At 56.2% G+C, this 19,617-nt stretch overlaps 1 protein-coding gene across 8 annotated transcripts in view; it reads right to left on the bottom strand.

The window, feature by feature from the left end:
* Window positions 1-345: 345 nt before the first annotated feature.
* AFAP1 (actin filament associated protein 1) overlaps window positions 346-19,617 on the bottom strand; it is a 130,648-nt gene continuing 111,376 nt past the window's right edge. For 7 of the 8 annotated variants that reach the window (XM_045075285.1, XM_045075296.1, XM_045075299.1 and 4 more), the window contains 7 exons: window positions 19,146-19,263; window positions 15,317-15,571; window positions 12,919-13,033; window positions 9,737-9,901; window positions 7,956-8,146; window positions 5,884-6,045; window positions 346-4,552 (listed from right to left, as the gene is read on the bottom strand). In XM_045075285.1, the coding sequence (XP_044931220.1) occupies window positions 4,526-4,552; window positions 5,884-6,045; window positions 7,956-8,146; window positions 9,737-9,901; window positions 12,919-13,033; window positions 15,317-15,571; window positions 19,146-19,263 (1,033 nt within the window). In that variant the 3' untranslated portion in view covers window positions 346-4,525. The remainder of the gene's footprint in view (window positions 4,553-5,883; window positions 6,046-7,955; window positions 8,147-9,736; window positions 9,902-12,918; window positions 13,034-15,316; window positions 15,572-19,145; window positions 19,264-19,617) is intronic. The other variant, XM_045075316.1, reaches the window with a different exon arrangement.

Below are 19,617 nucleotides of genomic sequence, written 5' to 3'. Positions count from 1 at the left end.
CCCCAGGAGGCACTGAGTTGGCTGTTTGGGAGAAGGAGCTCCTAAGAGGCAGGGACCATCTGATTCACTCTGTCTCCTGCACCTGGCCCGGAGCCTGGCCCTCAGCGGGGACACAAAGGTTTCTACATTGAATATTCTGATCCGTGGACTAAAAACCACCGGAAAGCACAGTAGCTGAAGCTCTTCAGGGAAAGAACATCCTTGCTCATAAGAAACAAGACACAGCCCCCACCTTCACCCTCACCTGCTCCTTCTTACCTGTGCCCTCCCCCCCAGGTGTCCATCAACCCTATGCCTCCACCTGGCGGAGGGTGAGGCTAGCAGAAGCAAGACTCGGAGGCCAGCTGGAAGCATAAAGCTTTATTGATAACACACCAATGAGGCACGCCGGAGGGCGCCAGTCCGTGGGCTACACCCCTTCAAACAGTAGAAAAATCAGTTAGTAAAGCAGAAAATTCAGGGGAGGGGACTACAACATGGAGCAGACGGCCTGAAAACTGGTATTTCCGTTGGAAGTTTCCTTTGATAAAAGTCCTTGATGAATTAAATACGTTGAGAAACACAGTGAAAACATATTTACAATCCTTTGAAACGGGCACCGCCAACATATTTAATTAAAAAAAAAATCTTTGCTGTTTCTTGCTGGTTTCGTTCAAAGAGAATTTTAAATACGACTTTAGTTTTTTAAAAATACAGTAAGGAAATAATTACAATCTTCATATGAAAACATTTTACAACTTAGAGCCGTGGTCAGTGAATGCTAAATATCTAGGATTTAAAAGTTGGTGTTAGAACTTAAAGTCACTATTTTCTTTCTCATTAGAAAATCAAATAGAAAGATTATCTTATTAAAAACACCTTTGGTGTTAGGGAAGAAGAATCGCGATCTGATGATCCCATGTTGGAAACGCCTTCCCTGGCCAAAACCAGGGACACCCAGTGATACTTGCCAGTGGCGGGAGGGAGGCAGCCGGCGCTGTCCCTTCCCTGTTCCCAGCACTGATCCCAGCACTGCTCCAGGTAGAGGGGCCAGATGAAGTTTGGGCGCCCCTGTAGCCCTGGCCTCGAGGGAGACGAGCTTCCTGCAGAGGGTGCTGGCGGGAGAGGCCGTGCCCGCCAAGGGACACAAGGTGAAGTTCACACCTTCAGGTATTCACAGTGTGGACCCAGCCCGTTGTGGGGATGGTGAAGAGCCAGCAGTGACAACAGGAACAAAATAAGGAATCACTCTCTTTAACATGACACCACAGATTTGAAAAATTTCCCGTTAAAAATTTATTTTAAGAAAAAGACAAAATGAGGAAGGCAACAGTTTAACATCTGAGAAAGCCCGGTGGGCGGGGGTGGGGGGTGGGGTGGTGGAGATGACAGCCTTCCCCTGGGAGAGGCCGCCTTGAAGGGGCCCGTGGGCTGGCTGCAGGGGTCTTTTCTGGCACCAGAGGCCCCACTCTGGGCACCCACCTCTCTGGCCACCCTCCGGAGGTCCCGTCGCGTCCCGTCGCACAGCTGGGCCAGAGAACCCAGGGCACCCACCACCTGCTATGAGGCTACGTCCCTCTGCAGTCCCCAGACTCACGCCTGTCCCCGTGCAAACCTGTACGTGCGTTCGCAGTTGTTGCCGCTGTGAAAATGGGGGTGGGTCTCCTTTCTGGGGGCGGCCCTCGGGGCTGAAAGCACACACTGACTTTGCAGAAGGTGGCATATCTCCAACCTGCGTGGCTTGGGGTTTCTGGATCTCAGACAGTTGAAGGGAACGAGAATGATGGCGAGGTTTGGCAACATGGAGGTACGCGAACGGGTGACAGGGCAGCTTTATCCCATGGCTATGCACGGTCACCCAGAGAAGACTCCAGAAAGATCCACACCCATCTGGACCCTTCCCCAGACCCGCACAGGGTACCAGGCAGTGGAGCCATCCGGAAGCCCGGTGAGGGCGGGGTTACCTGCTCTGACTCCCACAGAGGGAACTGCCCCTTCCCCCACTGACTCCAAAGAGGGGAAAAGTGACCGTTCCCACCCATCCTACGCCACAGGTCACACCGTGCGCCCACAACCACCATTTTGTTTCTGTGCAAAAGGTCAGTGAGTTATAAACACACAAAACTGGAGGGGATTTAAAGGCTGAAGACACCTGACCAAAACAGAGCCGGGGGCCGAGCCCCAAGGCTGACGGTGGGGCTGCGGGGGGTGGGGACAGGGAGCCGCTGTGATCCCCAGAGGTGGCCCCATGGGCACAGCTGCCACGCTTCTCCACTTTGGGTCAGGATCCTGTCACGGTCTGGGCAGCACTCGGTGAACAGGCGACACCTCGAAGGGAACAGGACTTCTCCCGGAGGGGCAAGCCTCCCGTGGCCAGCCTGCTCTGTGCCTCATCTGGTGGCCGCCGGCCAGGGACTCAGGGAGGGCCCTAACATGACCTCACCGCCCAAATCCTGACAAGACGTCTCATGTGTGTCTAATATGTACAGATATAAATTAAAAACTCTATTTATTGAACATATACAAATAAATAACTTATTTGGAAGCAAATCCCTTTGCCTAACTTTCTGATCAAACCTAAAGACACCGGGGGAACACACAACACAGCAGGAGCCCGCGGGGGCGGCCGCAGCCTTGGCCTCTGTGTGACCCGCTGCCAATGGCTCCAGGGAACCAGCAGGATCCGTCTAAGCTTGTCGTCCTCTTTACAGGGCTGATGGTGAGGAAAGGGAGTGTGAAACCTGGGTTCTGCAGACACGGAATGCACACGCCGGAGTGAGCCCAGGGTCCACATCCCGGCTCCCACTTCAATGGGCTGTGTCCTCAGGCAAACCCAGGGGATGGGGTCCCTATGCTGCCTAGGGTCTCCCTGGCAGGGGCAGGGGCAGCTCACGCTTTTTCCTCCTGACGGTTGGAACCTGTCAGCGGCTTGGACTGAGTTGGCTGACAAGCAGGGAGGCCCAAGAGCCTTACTTTGAGAAACCTTCTTTGACTGGAAGGCAGCAAAAGTCTACGGGGGATAAAACCTTTTCGTTTTACAGAAAATCAGCTTTGTAGAGTGCAGGGCGGCCCAGCTTCCCATGCAGACAAATAGGACAGGGTTCCTCCCAACAGCGCTGGGAAGATGGACCCGGAGGCTTTGGGGGGCATCCTCCCTCGATTTTTTGGGGGTGCTCAGGCAGGAGGGGGCCCGCATCTCCTCTGGGCTCCACAGCAGCCCCCGCTCCCTGTTGGAAACTGTCTCCTGCCCAGGAGGCTGCTCACTTGCTCTCCAGCCAGAATCTCACGGGGCCATGAGGGCCCTGTGCTCGCCTGACTCCATGCAGAAGGAAGGTCTGCGTGAGTGTGGCCAAGCCCTGGAGGGACTCTGGAGGTGTGCCGGGGGTGTAGGGGAAAACATGGAGACCGTTTCTTGCCTTCTATCCCTAAGGTTGGTATGGATGCGAGGCTTGCTCTCAGCAGAAAGCGCCCATGTGTGCCCCTGAATCCATCTGTAGAGGGACCCCGGCGTGACTGACTCTGCCCGTCCCTGGAACTGAGGATCCCTGAGAGGGTCTCTCTGGAGGCCCAGCAGAGTTGGGTGGGTCTCAGGCTACATGGGTACAGAGGCCTGGCCTCGGCCCTCAGGCCTGGGAGCCACCCAGGGGCATCCGCGCTCTGGGCCTGGGTTTGCAGGCGGTGGGGGATGGGCAGGGGCCGGGGGAGGGACTGGAAGCTGTCGTTCTACTCGAGATGCCACGGTTCTATGGCCCAGTGACTTCCAGAACCTGCTTCCCTCTTGGGGGAATGAAGTTCCACCACCATCTGGGGAGGCTGCTCAGGGTTCTGCGGGTTGCCTGTAGGCTCTGAGGGGCACATGGGGTCAGGGACACTGGGGACGGAGGGTGGGGACACACATCAGTGAAACAGCAGAGACGCTCTGCCGCCTTTCGAAAGCAGTACAAATAATTCATAAAATAGGCTACAGAACCTCTGAAAATCCCTTAGAGCTAAGTGCAACACACGATAAAAAGAGACATTTTTAAAAAGTTTAAAAAGAATGGCAGCTTTTCGCATTGTGGCGACAAAAGCATTTGTCCAGAGAAGAGACACTTAAAAGATAACAGACGCTTCACAGCATGGGTTTCCCACGCACCCGCCTCAAGTGACGTGGGGGACGGGACTGGCACATGGGGAGGGGACGCCGAGACACAAGGAGGACGCACTGCTCCCCCGCGAGGGGCCTCCACGGAGCCGCCTGCAGTCCGAGTGCGGGGGACACGGGGCGAGCACTCGCTGAGCTCGGTAAAAAGACGCAGCTTCCCATCGGCCCCGGGACTCCTCTACCTCCCTTTCTGCTCTTCAACAGAGAGAGGTGGGGACCCCGGTGTCACAGGTGAATTTCTTTACAGAGACAAGTACAGTAGGAGAGGACGCGCAGGCGGGTCTGGGAGCTGGCGGCGTGGGGGCTCGGCCACTGGCCCTGGCGTCCGGAGCGGTGGCCACACAGGCGGGGCTTCCTGCGGCGGCGGGACAGCACCTGCGAGCGAGGCATCCCGCTGTCCCTCTACGTCCCATTCTTCAGCTCCCATTCCTGGTGTGGCGAGAGGAAGGGTACGGGTCAAAGCGGCAAGGCGCCAGGAGACAGGCCTGCGGCCGTGGATGGTGCAGAAACCCATTTGGTGGCTGCTCAAGAGTTCGGGAATCACTGTTGAGCCGGGACTTAGATCAAGGAGGGGAGTGTTGTCCCCGGGCCCAGAGGCCAAGCCCCACCCCTGACCCCAGCTTCAAGTCCCTTGTCACTGTTCTCGGGAGTCCCTCCCTGAAGCTGTGTGCATGGTTGCTGGCTCCAAGAGCAGGGACGCCTTGGTCCCTCCAGGTGTGTCGCCGGCTTCAGTGTCGCTGTGCACTGACCCACTGAGACCCCACGTTTATCCTGGGGAAGTGGCAGGAGCTGCAGTCCCCAAGCCGGTGACTGCTGAGTGCCTGCGGGACTCATGGCTCATGCACGGGCTGCAGCAGTGCCCTCGCAGGTCTGACCCAACAGTCAAGAGACTACATAAACCAGACCGTTTCCTGCACTTGTCATCTGCAAATGGTCAGGGGGATGGCCCCGGACAGCTGCCTCCTGAGACCCCTGCCCCCAGAGCTACACCCCCCCCCGCCCCCCGCACCTACAGGTACAGGCATGGACCCAGAATACTCCACGCCTGCTGAGAAAGGGAACAGAAACCTGCGGTAGCTCTTCCTTCCCTAGACTTGGTGGTACCCATAGCTTTGGACACTTGCTGGGGAGGACACGAGGTCGCAGACGCGTCTGCAGCCATGGCCGCCAAGGCCATCCTGAGAGCACACCCCGGGGGTACCACCCGCGTTCCTCCATGCCACAGGCCACCTCTGTGAAAGCCGTGGACTTCTAGCCAGTTTGGCCCAGGTCCTGACGTGGCCCTGGGACCAACGCCACGATAGCAATGCAGCCACGATAGCAATGCAAGGCCTGGAGGCCACGGAGGGAGGCTGCCAGCCTTCACACCCATCAGAGCAAATTCAATTCCTCCGCTGAACTAATGTAATTCTTCCAGACATGGTTTTTCTGAATGACATATTTGTAGTGACCACCGTCAAGAACTGTTTGCTTTGATAACCTACAAATGGTCTTTAAGTTTTCTGAGGGCTCTAAGTTCAGCATCCAAGCTTCTCAGGGCTGGTTCCATGTGGGGACTGGAGACCACAGTAGTCCCGGGGTGGGGCTCATTGTATGCCCCCAACATGAGGTTCTGGACTTTTCACTTTTGAAAAGGAGGCCCCCTGTGGGGACTCAGGAGACAGTGAGGACAGGGTGTCTCCCCCACCCCACCCACATCCCTCCCAGAGTGGCAGGCACCCCTCATGGCAGGTGTCCCCCCTGCAGGAGGACGAGCTCACCTTTGCCTTCCGCAACACATGTCCCCGGCAGGGGGAGCTGCCTGCCGGCTGGCTCTTCCTCAACACGGCCGCACTGTTCACCGGCATGGGGCCCTCGGCGTCACTGGTCTCACAGCTGGACATGGGCGAGCTCTCCAGAGTGCGATGCCTAAAAACTGGAGACTGTCCATGCAGACAGAAGACCCCACATGAGGCATGGTCAACAGGCCTGCTGTATGTCCCAGCGCTCAGGAAAGCACCCTGGCAGCGAGTGGGGTCTGCCTGGAGGAGCCCCCGGACCACACTCCCCCCGCCTCTGTCACTGCTATGCAGCATATGATCCAAGAGGAAGCTGCCAGGCACTCCCGGTCTGGGTGGGGAGGCACAGACAGACTCATCCTGAGCCTTTGGAAGGACAAGTTGGCTATTTGGGCCAAAAGAGAAGACCCGACAAGTAGGGCCAAGATGGGGACCCCTGGGGGACAATACGGAGCACCACTGGAAAGAGGGGACCCCCCGATGGGTGATGGGGGTCGCCCTAGAGAGAGGGGACTCCTGGGGGGGGGTGTAGGGTCACGCATCAAGAAAGTAGCCAGCGTGGAGAGATACCTGGAATTTGGAGGCAGGGGTGAGGTGGGGGATTTGTAGTTTGGAGGCAACCTAAAGGGAAAGCAGGTTCAATGAGTGGTGGAGAGAGCAGGTGAACAGGACATCGTGGGAACAGACTTCTGTTTCCAAAAGTGTAATTTGGAAGGGGAGGGGCAAAAGACAGGAGGGGAGCTGCAGGGGGATGGGGTGGGGCCAGAGCCCAGAGAATGGGTAAGGGCTCTGACGGAAGGGAGTGGGGAGGAGAGCCTGGGACGCGGCAGAAGAGACCCCAAGGGGGGGTAGGCGGCCACCCCTACCGGCAGCCAGGGTCCATGGGGTCCACAAGCCCGTGTGCCTCCAGCAGGACGCCCCCTCCAGTTACAGCTGCCTTCACTGTGCCCCGTCCTGTTCAAGCAGGACGCTGAGACGCTGCCAGGGAGGGTGGTGCTCGCCCGTGCATGCCGGCTCCCAGGACACCCACCCTCCCTGCACCTTGATCTCCCAGTGGGACTCCTCCCTTGCCAGAACATAGGCTCCACGGCAGCCCCTGTGCTTGGGACAATGGTCAGCACCCACAGGTGCACGGCCTGCGTATGTCTTCCTAATTCATTGAATGAAGGAATGAGCTAACCACCACATGATGAGCCCACACCGTCTGGCCAGGTGCTGTGCCCTGAGCTGTCCCAGATGCAGCCGTGCCATCCCCATTTTGCAGATGATCAAGTGAGGCCTCGAGAAGGGAGGTGACCCCAAGCCCTCTGAGCCCTGGCAGGTCCTGGTGCCTGGTTCTTGTTGCTAGAACCCGCTCTGCCAGGCGAGGGCCAACTCTATAACACTGAGGGGTGGCCAGTGGAGAGGGAGGAGGGGCTGGAGTTTCAGAGAGGGACAGGCTTAAGGCGGTGGTGGGATTTCAGGAAGGCGGGGACGGAGAGCTGGGGCCCCTGGAGACAGAGCCTGCGTCCAGGGCTGCCCAGCTGGCCTTGAGTAATCGAGCGGCTTCACATCACTACTCTGGGCCTCCACTTCCTGGTTTGTAAGATAGAAGCGGTGACCCGTGACTCCCCAGGCCCCAGGGACCCAATGGCACTGTCACGAGAAAAGGACAGCAGTAAATCCTCAGTGACTGTTGTTCCAACAAAAGTGAAGGGTAAGTCCCTGAAGGGGATCATGCGTATTGGAAAGTGAGTTCCATTCGTCCTGTGAGATTGGCGGGGGGGGAGCATGTTTCCCGGCACCAGGCAGGACTCCCAAGCCGAGAGACATGCCTCAATCCACCCAGCTACATGGGATTAACGTCTTCAACTGATGCACTGGAATCGAATTAGGACATGGTTCCAAAGAGATCAGAGGCCGTGCCTTTGATCAGCGGTCTGGAGGAGGGAGGGGAAGAGGGCTTGAGTGCCCACCGTCCTCCCGCGGAGAGCAGCACTGGGCACACGGCCTGGAACACGTACGTCTAAGGCCGACCTGCAGCGGTGCATCCACTGGGCGGGCGCAAACCTTACCTGCGGGCTCGACGTCCCTGACCTGGGCTCGATAGCCAGCCCCAGGGTGACCCCGCCGGCCAGGGCCTTCTTCAGGCTCTCCGTGACCTCCGTGAGCTCCAGCTCCAGGTTGACCCGCTCGGCCTCCTTCTGCTTACACTCCTCCTCCAGCCGCCTCAGCTTGTCCTCCAAAACCACCTGGGTCTTCCTGCCTGAAACCCCACAGATGCACAGTTGCTGCAGCCACTGGCGGCGGGGGGGGGGGGGCTCCATGGACGGAGGTCACAGGTAACCCCGCACAGGACCCCGTGGAACTCTCCGGCTCGAGTAGCCCTGACCTGGGCCCCTTCTACAAAACTCAAGTCCAGCTGTGCTTTCAAAGAGCCGAGGCCCTTCCTGACCACTCCGCTCTCCCGCAGCTGGGAGTCCCGATCTGGAAGCCGGAGCCCTCAAGTCTCAGAGAACCCAGACAGAACTCTAGGCCCGAGCCACAGTGTGCTCACCTGAACACACGGGCTCCAACAGACGGCCTGCAGGGGCGCCGCGGACTTGGAAAGTCTGGCTATTTTCCCATTCTGCTGGTTCCGCCCGTTCTTCCCGAGTCCTCTCTCTTGCCCGTGGGGGCGACTACAATAAAGCTTTGCCCCTCGAGGCTCCACACACACTCACTGAATTGCTTTTGCTGAAATGTGTGTCAGTGTCAGTGACACACAGAGGCAGGTCACGTATCCACTGCATGTGCAGGATAATGGGTGCCAGAGGGTGCCCTGACTTCTGTGCGCAGCCCCGGCCACTAATGCTCGCGGCACGGGAGCTGGTCTAACCTCTCTGCGTCTTCACTATCCTGCAGACTTGGGACAGCAGAAGCAAGAAATCCTCCTGTCTTGTTGGCCTGGAAGCTCCTCCCAGGGTCTCTGACTCGGCGTTCGGTCCCCCGACAGGTGGCCGGATGTCACATCCCCTGTTCCTCCTAGGCGTTATCGCCCACCTGCTCAGCCTGTACCCGACCTCCCAGACTCGAAACTCCAAAAGCACTTCCTGTCATAAGGGTCACTGACGCACAAAGTCCGGAAGTGCCGACAGACTGTTCAGGCGCAGGTGAACCAATGTCTCCTTCCCGATCCCCTGCACCCCTCCAAGGCCTGCCTCACCCAAGCCTGAAGAGTGGGTCTTGCCCAGGATAAGAGCCAGTCTCGAGCTGAGGTGACTACGTTGAACAGGTCCATCCCCAGAACCGGGAACCTCATTCCCAGCTCCTGCTGGAGACGCCCGTCTGGTCCTGACTCAGCTCTCTGTCAGCTGCCGTCGCTCTGACTTGCCCTTTGAGAGTGTCTCTGCTAACCCGGCCTATCGTCCTGCTCCCTTCCAAGAATTCAGACACACTGTTCCTTCTCGGGCATGGTTGGCCCCGTCTGTCCCTAGAGACCTCTTACTGGGTTCCTGAATCTTACCCGTCCCTGTGGACTGTCCTCTTGCCAACAACCACTCCCCACCCCACCACCAGCTGCTTCATCAGACACATGACATGAAACTCCTGAGCATCTCTGTGGCCAGCACCTGAGGCTGCGACAGCCCCCAGCACCACCGGCCTCCTCCAGCCTGTCCCAAGGTCCCTTTCCCCCCAACCCCATCGCCATAGCACTGGCCCCAGGCTTCCCCATGAGGGTTCCCAATGACAGGCAGCACCGCACGGGGAGGTGCGGTCTTCCTAAGGTGAGAGCCCGTGGGCAGAATGGGAGGAAGAGGAGGCGCTACCCAGGGAGGTGCCCAGGCCGCCCGGAACCGTGACCCTTGCCCCGTACCAGCGTTCACTTCGATGGCGGCCCGTAGGTCCCGCCTCTCTTTCCGGAGCTGGGCCAGCCGGTTCCGCAGGGTCTCCTTCCGCTTCAGCAGCTCCTCCTCTTTGCTCTGCAACCGCTTGGCATCGGCTTCGACCCGGTTCTTGCCATATTTGTACTGGTCAGCATCTTAGGGGGAGAAAAGGCAGCAAAAGAAAACTAGGTTTAACCACCTAACAGGGTGGATCATAAAGCCTGTTTAAAATCGGCCAATGCAGGAAAGAAACTCTCATCTAGTTCTATCGCTAGTTCGGTAAGAAAAAGAACGGGGCCAGTTTGGATGGAGCAGAACGGTGAGTAGTTCCCATTTCCCGGCGCAGGCAAGAATGGGAGGAGGCGTAAGGCTGGGATGAGCACCCGCCATCAGCATCGAGGGTCACCTCTTGGGTTTGCGTACTTCTGATATTTTCTAGAATGTTTCCATAAGACGGCCACCCTTGAGCCCAGCGCCCGTGCTGTCTGGCTCTGGTCGACCGGATGGCAGCTCTGTCCCCGGAGCCGCGGTTGGTGCCTGGACTGGAGCGAGCACGCGGGCACCTGCTGAGTGAGCGAGCGAGGAACGGAGAGCTGGGGAGTCCACGCAGAGCAGCGTCTGGGACTGACCGGCTGGGTTAGAGCCCCGCAGCAAGGCCCCTCACCTCTCCGTGCCTCAGTTCCCCCATCTGTGAAGTGGCCACTCTCAGGGCCATTTTGAGGATCCACTTAATATTTACAAAGCACTTGGGACAAGCACAGGATGCCAGGGCTCACTAATAGAAGGAGTGATGGAGCGCCTGGGTGGCTCAGTGGGTTGAGCCTCTGCCTTTGGCTCAAGTCATGATCCTAGGGTCCTGGGATTGAGCCCCAAGTCGGGTTCTCTGCTCAGCAGGGAGCCTGCTTCCCCCCACCTCTCTGCCTGCCTTTCTGACTACTTGTGATCTCTGTCAGATAAATAAATAAAATCTTAAAAAAAAAAATAAAAGGAGTGAGTGGAGAAGGAGGAAGAAACCGGTCTTCAGGAAACCCCTCCGAGAGTTGGCCAGTGTCACCCTAGTACTTAATGTCACCTTAAAATCCCCACCCCAACCTCTTCTCCTCTAATCACACTGGCCTTTGATAAGTATTAAGCTAGAAGGACCCTCTCTGGAAAAAGCCTGTGAGGAGAGGACGATGTCACAGGCGTGATTTAGGGTCACTGATTTCTGCCCTTCTGCTTGCCTCCCACACCCGATTTCCCCCCGGGGGGCCTCTTGTGTGTCACCCCCCGCAGGCTTCACACCCCACAGCACACCCCACCACAATGTTGTCGTTGGCTTGCGTGTCTGCAGCCCCACGGGACATGCAGCGACTTCTGGGCAGGGGCGTGGGGTGAGAGTCCCCAGTGGAGGCAGGGGCCAGGGAGGTGGCCATAGCCCTGGGCCACAGTGTAACTCCCAGAGCCTCAGCGCTAAAGCAGGAGTGGAATGTAACCAGCCACATCTTTGTTCCCCATGCTGGAGAGCCTGTCTGGTCTACCGGGCAACTGGCTGAATTCAGCAAAAACACAGAACACAGTTATTTTTCTCTTTTGTCACCATTAGATGTCACCAAAATTAATAAAGAGTCCCTACAGAAGGTATCCTAAAATAAAGGGATAAATCACCTAGGAAATGCAATGAGCACAGGCACGGGGAGGAAAGTTGTTGAGAGGAGATCCCATGAGGGTCGGGTTCCACGTGGCAGAATTTCGGGGACCAGCTACCCCCTCCCCAAGTGCACAGCACGGCAATTTTAAATGACTCTAGAGAGACCCAACTGCATCAGGGAAACAAGACTGGCCAGAAAGAGAAGGTCAAAATAAGCACAATAGAACTGGCTCCTGAGCTGTGTGCTTGAAATGCAGGTGTGAAAACGGGGGAAGTGTAGACAGGCGGATGCACAGGCTACACGCTCCCTCAGGGTGCACGTCCGAGGCTCGTCCGCATACGTGGCCAAGGAAGAGGCCGGCCTCCCCATCCCCGTGTGCTCTCAAATTCTGAACGCCCACCACGGGGCCAGAGGGTCCGTAAGTCAGGGAGGGGTGCCTGGCTGCAGCCAGGCGGCCTCGTCTTCACGGACATGGACACTGGTCTCCGGGCCACGCGGAGCCAGATTCTGAGAGTGTAGACACTCTTACTCCCCAAGTGATCCTCTCAAACCCATCATTGGCGTCTGACTCCCATCCTCCCTGCAAGCCTCTTAGGGGCTCAAGACCCTCGTGACAGCCTGCAGCTCGGCCTCTCCTGCGAGCCCCAAGCAGCTCGATGCCCATGGCCCGGCTGGCCGTATGGCCCCAGTGGCAACGATGCCTCATCCAGGTAAGCGCTCCCGGCTGGCCAAAGGGACGGGCGCCTACTGCCCAGGGCTGAAGCAAACCCACAGTGTTGTCACTACCACAGATCCTTCTGCTGCAAGGGAGCCGAGTCCTTCACTTGTATCTGCTGCTTCTTGGCTCAGCCCTCACCTCCCTCCCTTTGGATGCCTGCTCGTCCCTCTGGTTCTGTCACCTGCCAGCTGTGAGGTGCAGTGGGAGCCCCTTTGGTCTCTCAGAGAGGATTCTGCCTCACAGGGTGGGGCAGGGGATGGCACCTACCTGAGGACGAGGCTGGGAGAAGGAAGGGAGACTGTCCCTATGAGCTCGCAGACCACAAGTTGCAGTGGGAACGTGCGTCCCCTAATGATCCTTACAGGGTTGTGGTGCCTGGAGGCCCATGCGGCACCTCGATTCCTTCAGTCCCAGAAACCATGGCGGCCACTGGTCTACGCCTCCCACACAGGGACCTGAGCTTAGAGTGTCTACATGGCTTGACCAAAGTCACTATGTCACTCGTAGATCAGGCGCCCATGCGGGGGTCTCCTGACCTGAAGCCCCAGGCCCCTTGCACTTACAACCACCTCCTCCTGAAACACGTGAAACCCCTTCTGCACTTAACCGACAGCTTTCACAATGGTCATAAGAGTTGGGTGAAAAACCGCACCGTCCTGCAATCCGGCAAGGAGGGAGAGTGATGGTGAAGACAGTCCCGTCTCCAGCTGACCCCCACACCTGGCGTCTCTACCCACACAGGTGAGGAGGAAAGATGGCTCTTATGGCCCCACCTCCGCAAACCACACCTGAAACTTGCCCCGAAGCTGAACCTTGAACTTACTTGAAGATGTTCGCTTCACACCGGCTACGGAGTCCACCTTTTTTTGCTGGTTGCTCGGGATCTTCCCTTTTCCCATAACCCCATTGGAGGCCACTGGGGGCTTTTTACCCTTCAACTGTTGAAATAGACAGTAAGAAAATTTAAAAACAAACCATAAAACAAAAACAAAAAACAACTTTTCTTCTTTTTCAGTAAGTTGTCTCAGTCCCTGAATCTTGCATTTAACCCACCACACACAGGAAACACAAGGGGAGTAAAAAAAACCCATCTGGCTTCCAGGCACTGAGCTGCCGTGGTTTTCCTGCGCTGGCTGAGCGGGTCTGGAACTGAGGTCCAAAGCCGGTGAGGGACTTGGACTTGCCCAGTTGGGATGCAATAAAAGCCATATAGATTTCTATTGGGATCATGAATGCTCATCAAGAAACTGGACCAGGCAATTGGGTATCCAAGAGCATTTGGTTGTGATTAGTGAAAGTTTGGGTTTCTAAACACGAACGGTTTTTCTTTCCAGGAGATGCTCTTTAGGCGAACGGCTTGGCTGAGCTCCAGATTTCGGCCTGAGTGGCTATGCAGTCGGCTGATGTCCCCACGGGACAAAAAACTACCTTCTGCTTCACTGATGGGTCAGAAGGTAGAGGCAAGGGGACAACATGGGACCAGTATGAACGGGGTCTGAAGTAGCCACAGGTTCTTAAGACCCAAGCAATGGCACCTTCACCCTTTTGCTACAGGCCGACAAATGCCATGGGTCCCCCAGCAGTGTCATCGATCTGGCTTGGTGGCAGGTGCTGATGGGAGCTGCTGCCGTGGGACTCACTTTGGGGAGAATGCCCTCCCTTCAGATTCTGGCTCTAGGATTTGGGACACACTGGAGCAAGTCGTTAAAGTTTTCTGAGCTTCCATTTGCTCATTTAAATAAATAAATAAAGATACTGAATCCTGTCCACGGCGTTCCTGAAAATGGGCAGAGGACACACCAGACAAGGGCACAACCTGTGGCACACTGGGGGTGCTTGGTAATTGGAAGGTGTCTCCGTTAACCAACAGGTGCCCTATGAGAATGACCAAAGCTGCACAGGAAAATGAAAGGTGCTATAATTCCACTTACAAATGTGTTCCTACTGAAAATAGTAAAGATGAATAAAAACAACCCACACAGAAACAATGTATCAGACCATTCCAAACTAATCTGGGGACAATGCAAGCACGAGGTGTCATACTCCGTCCCACGATTTCTACCTAACAGAAACTGAATGCCAGCAAAAAAGCAAGTATGGGGATAGATGCGAGTTCAGTGAGTGAATCTTGGTTAAAAATCAGAAACAAATCCTAGGCTGTGATTGGATGGAGTCGACAGGCCGCGGGGAGCTGCTGTGAGCCAGCGAACCTGAGATGCTAGGACCCTACCAGGCACTTGGTGTTTCTGAAAATTACCCAAGAAATGGAAGGGAAAGAATGTGAATTAAACTGTGTCCCTAGAGGGGCCTGTAGGTTAAGCCTCTGTTTTTGGCTCAGGTTATGATCCCAGGGTCCTGGGATCGAGCTCCGCATCGGGCTCCCTACTCAGAGGGAAGCTCGTTTCTCCTTCTCCCTCTGCCTGCTGTGCTGCCTACTTGTGCTCTCTCTCTAGCTCTCTCAAATAAATAAATAAAATCTTCAAAAAAAAAGAATAAAGTGTGCCCATCTGCTTCATGTTTGCAGAGAATTCTCATGGCACCTGGACTCATGAGCAAAGCACACACCGTTCGTGGGCGGAAAGCGCGTGACCACACGCAATGAACATTTACACTGAGCCGTCGTTGTTTGCCGTAACTACGGGGTATGCCGCCAACGGCAGCGCGACACCAAGGTCATCACTGATCATTCAATCACAATCCAAAATTCTCATTACCATCGACTCGTTTTCAGGCGTCCCACTTTCAGACTCATTACAGAAGAACCCTGTTGTACCCTGAAAATCCTGCTTAACGTGGAAAGATCGGAAGCAATTACTACCTGGAGTCCAGCATTCCTCGTGTACCTGTGATGGAAATCTTTAAAAAAAAAAAAGCCTGTGGTGCAAGAATCTTCTGGAATGTTTTAGTGTTCCTGTCCTTGTTTAAAATCTTTGGCTTTAGTCAACGTACCGCACAAAACTCACAAGGGACTTTTCCGGGAACAGAAAGAGAGCCAGATTTAGACCACGAAATACCGGGCTTCTTCAGCCTCGAGCTAGTTTGGGGCGCTCCATCCGCCCCCAGGCAACCCCACGGGGATTGCATTTGCAAACTCCATTCTGGTGGAGACAAAAATCCCACCTGACCCTCGATGAGTCTCATCTGCTACGGACCGGTGACCACCCCCCACAGAGGACCGTGATTCAGACAATTCTAGAACAGGATGGAAGGAGATGCTGTACCTGAGTGCTGAGCCCGAGAGACGCCCTCCCCAGAGATGAGGGGTTAGTGGGAGGCAGACTGCAGGAGGGAGGGTATTTGTAATGGTTACAGGACAGTTTGTCGGGAGGCGGCCTAGAAGCCTTTCTGTCAGCAGGCGGGTAGCGCGCAAAGATTTTCGGAGACGGCAAGTTATCATACAGGACCGCGTTATCATAGAGCACCTCTTCTCCCAGGCCCCTGGCACCGGAAGCAGGAGGGCCGTCTTCGGGGTCCCACTGCAACACACAGCTTCATCATTAGTGCCCTCGGTCATGGAAAGCATGGCAGAGATTTTAGTACATTGAGATATTATTAGTACCCCCAGAACACATGCACGTACCACATAAAACAGGTCAGCAATGGAACGTACCCCCAGAACACATGCACATACCCCATAAAACACGGTCACCGATGGACGCGCACACACACATGCATACCCCCAGAACACATGCACGTACCCCGTAAAACACGGTCACCGATGGGACACACACACACACACACACACACACAGGCAGGCGGACAACGTTTCTGCTTTGAGGTTTCAGCCAAGGTTTCTTTTTCCCTTGAATCATTCCCAGGGTAACTGGCTTAGGAAATTTTTGTGTCATTCTGTTTTTTTAAGATAGCGGGGAAAAAAAGAACTGATTTGACATTTCTTTCTTCAAAGAGCCAGATTTTGGAAGTTCTAATCTGGAGAGCAGAAGCCATGGGACGTAAGGAGAGGCCTGCCAGACCGGGGTGGGAGGGGGGTAGGCGAAACCCAGAGGTCTGGCCACATCCAGAAAGCACCTTGTGATCCCAGTGAAGCACTTTCTTTTATAGTCGTGACTACGCCTGGATGTTGTTTGAAGTCCTTCACAATTGTTGACCCATGTGGTTCCCAGGGGACTCTCAAGAGGCAGGGGGAAACTGAGGCAGAGCCGGACTCCTATCCGCACAGGGAGCTGCCTCCCAGCTGCAGGCTCTCCCAGGGGAGAAAGGCCCCTCCTGACCCTCCCCATCTGTCAGGCAGGCCCCAGGGACTTGGGTGGAACAGGTGACTGTCACTGGGCCCCCGGCGGCCACACTCTTATGCCTCAAAGAAGCCCAGCGACCAAAACATAGTCTGTCAAAAGAAAGAAATGCAATCATCGTAGAAAAGAGGACCTTTCAGCATATAATGGATATAATGGCATCGTCTTAGCAGAAAACCTTTTTACAAAGGACTAAAATAGCTACAGGCCGCTTCAGAGCCTGGACATGAAAGCATAAATGAAAACCTAAACTTACAACTGCAGCCAGAGCCCTTTCCATTTTAAAGGTCTTTGTAAATTGCTTTGCATTTACCAAAAGGAGAGAGAAATATTAATTCCTATGTTGTGCTCATCTTACCCTATTTTTGTACCCCTCTGGCAGCGGCTCCTTCTGCTAGACTGTAATCACAGCCTTTTGTTACAGAAATAGGAACAGCCTGAAACCTCAAGGGAGGAGCACTCTGTCCCTTCGCAGCCACTTCGAGGGGTCTATTTTTGTGACGCGGGGACACTCCTACCATCTAAACACAGCGGCCCACGCGTGCAGCCCGGATGGGACGGCCCCATGAGGGTGACCGGCACACACTCGCTCGTTTCAAAGCTCATTTCAAAGCTCTAGGTGGACTATCCCCTGCCCACACATCAGAGGATCAGGCTACAGGGAGCGCTTCGAGAACAGACTCCATAGAGGTTTCAGGATTAAATCCTTTTGGAGACTTCGATCTGGGGCTGGTGTCATGGGGGCCCCCAGGGTGACAGAGATCAATGAAAGGTCAGGGTTCAGCTCAGAAAGTCCAGCAGGAAAGGACTGCCTTGTACTGGGGCCCGGTGTGGAGGAGCATACTTCAAGGAGAGGCCCGAGCTTCAGGACAGCTGTCACTAAAGCCAGCGAGCCGCCGACGCCGTGCACAAGACCTTGCGTTGTCCGCTGTCCTTGTGCAGAAGGAATGGCTCACAACTGCTGAATGCAGAGCCCTTGCACAACGGTGGCCCTTTCTCTCTGAGACAGAGGGCGCTGTGGGGACCCTAAAGCAAGCTCCTTCCTGGGGGCCGGCCTGAACCTGTGGGACCCACACAGAGGCGCAAGGGCTGGTGGGTGGGGTGGTGCTTGGGTGGGCTGGGGCTCTTCCAGGGGCTCAGCCCGCCCTGCAGCTTCCATGTTGAAGGGAAGGAAGGAGGGAGAAAACCCTTTCAGGGAACGAGGCCCAAAGGGGGCCCTGGGAAAGGCAGGACCGGAGGCAGGTTTGTGTTGCCGTCCAGCCGCGGAGGCTGAAGGCCCAAAGCGGCAGAGCATTCCGTGGGAATGGGTCTGGGGACTGGGCCCACAATGAGGGAGACACTGCTCAGGGGGGCTGTGGGCACCCAGAACTGTTGGGAGCCAGCACCACCGGGAGCCACCCTGGACGTGGCTTGTGTCCAGGAAGACGCACAGAGACTGCTCGAAATCCTGCTCTCACAGAGGTCACCATGCAGCCTCCCCTAAGGCAGGGCCGCTGTGGGCAGCAGGAGCACCTCAAACTCTGAAGATCCCGGGAGTGAGGGTGGAGGTGGGGATGGGGGTCAGGAGCGCACATTTTCTCACTGGGCCGGGGCTCACTCCCCACCCCAGCCCTGACCACCCTGGCCTCAGACAGAAAACCAGCTCAGGGACCTGTAGGCAGGATGGGGTTGCACAGTGGCTCTGCTCCTACCCCTCTCCCATGTCCCGGCGTGGCCCCTGATCTTCACATGAGCCTGCCAGGCCTGGCCCTCACTCTGTGCTACACCCCCACCCCCTCTTCAGCCCTGCTGGACCAGAAGGCCATTATCCCTGGTGCAGAGCCTGAGCACTGGGGGACGTGCAGAAAATCGGGAAGGAGGGAGAAAGGATGGGACATGGGACACAGGACACAGGACACACAGCACGTGGTAACTGGCTGGCCACCTCTGACCCAGAGCACAGAAACCTTCTTTTCAGTCTGTTTCTATCTCTGAGACCCAGGAGTCCTTGCCTGACCCCTGCACCTCCCTCAAGAAGACTATGGTCTCCCCATTCCTGCCTTGGGCAGGCGTGGATTTTATGACCATGGGAAACAGGGAGCCGATTGTGGACTGCCACCGAAGTATGGAGAATAGAATGGGTGAGGAAAACAACAAGAAAAAAATCTAACAGACTTTCCAAGCTTGAAAAAAACCAACAATCAACACATCCTGTGCAAACTTTCGAACTAGATCTTGACACAGATGTCCAGACTAAGCCCACCCAATCCTGGGGGACCAATGGCAGGCTCGTATCTTGAGTGCCCCTCCGGAGTGCTGCAGAGTGCCTACGGACTCCGCGGGCCTCATGCCTGGTGGACCAGGAGACGGCTCGGGGCCTGGTCCAGGGAGCATGCAGGGCGGCCTTGGCCGTGGCAATACTTCTTGTGATGGGTGTTCCCTGAGCTCTTTTCCAAGCACTGACTGCTGAGCGATAACCTGTACTGTACTCTCTTGTGATGTATCCAGGTTACAGACCCTAACGTGCTAGCCTTCACTTGGTATTCTCGCTGTGCAGAGACACTTAAGTGATGACGAGGACCGTGAATGACACTCAGGGTCCTGAGGTCTGGTTCCCTACTTGTGCAGATGCAGATGAACGGCTAGTCAAAAACCAGGAGAGTAGGGAGGGGAAACAGTTTTCATCCTTGCCCCAGAGCATGGCGGAAAGCCCTGTGGCTCCCGGCTGGAAGTCAGGGGTCCCCAGGCATAGGTGTACTCCCACCGCCCCACGTCTAATGCGCCAGAGCCCGGACTGTTGCCAGGAGGATGCACTCACCGAGCCGTTAATGCACGGGACGTCGTCGTAATGCAGGGCCGTGCCGCTGGGGTGCGCGTAGCCGTTGGCGGTGCTCCCCAGGTACGGGTTGGCAGAGATGCCACGCCTGTTCATGAAACTGCAGGAGAGGAAGGGGGTTAGACCCTCCGCCAAGCAATCCAGAATCTTCCCTGAGTCCAGCTGGATGCTCAGGGCCGGGCCGGAGGTGGCAGGGGACAAAAACACCAGCACCCCTGGCAGACGTGATGTGTCTAGTGAGAGTGCCGAGGACAGCGTCGAGAGCAGCCACCCTGCAGGACGGTGGCAAGGATGGTGGTAGAGCATGCTGGACACGAGACACCGTTTGGCATGGGATCTGCTCAGTACATGCCACGCATTCCGTGTCTGCAGGGAGCAACAAGGGCGCCCGCCTGGCCACCGGCTGGCTGGGGCACTGGCCCCACCCTCCGAGGGGCACGTGCCATCTGTAGCT

Source organism: Mustela putorius, unplaced genomic scaffold, assembly GCF_011764305.1.
Source record: "Mustela putorius furo isolate JIRA1106 unplaced genomic scaffold, ASM1176430v1.1 tig00000083_pilon_pilon_pilon, whole genome shotgun sequence".
Classification (NCBI taxonomy): domain Eukaryota; kingdom Metazoa; phylum Chordata; class Mammalia; order Carnivora; family Mustelidae; genus Mustela; species Mustela putorius.
The sequence above is the reverse complement of the archived record's forward strand: the minus strand, read 5'-3'. Positions and strand labels throughout refer to the sequence as shown.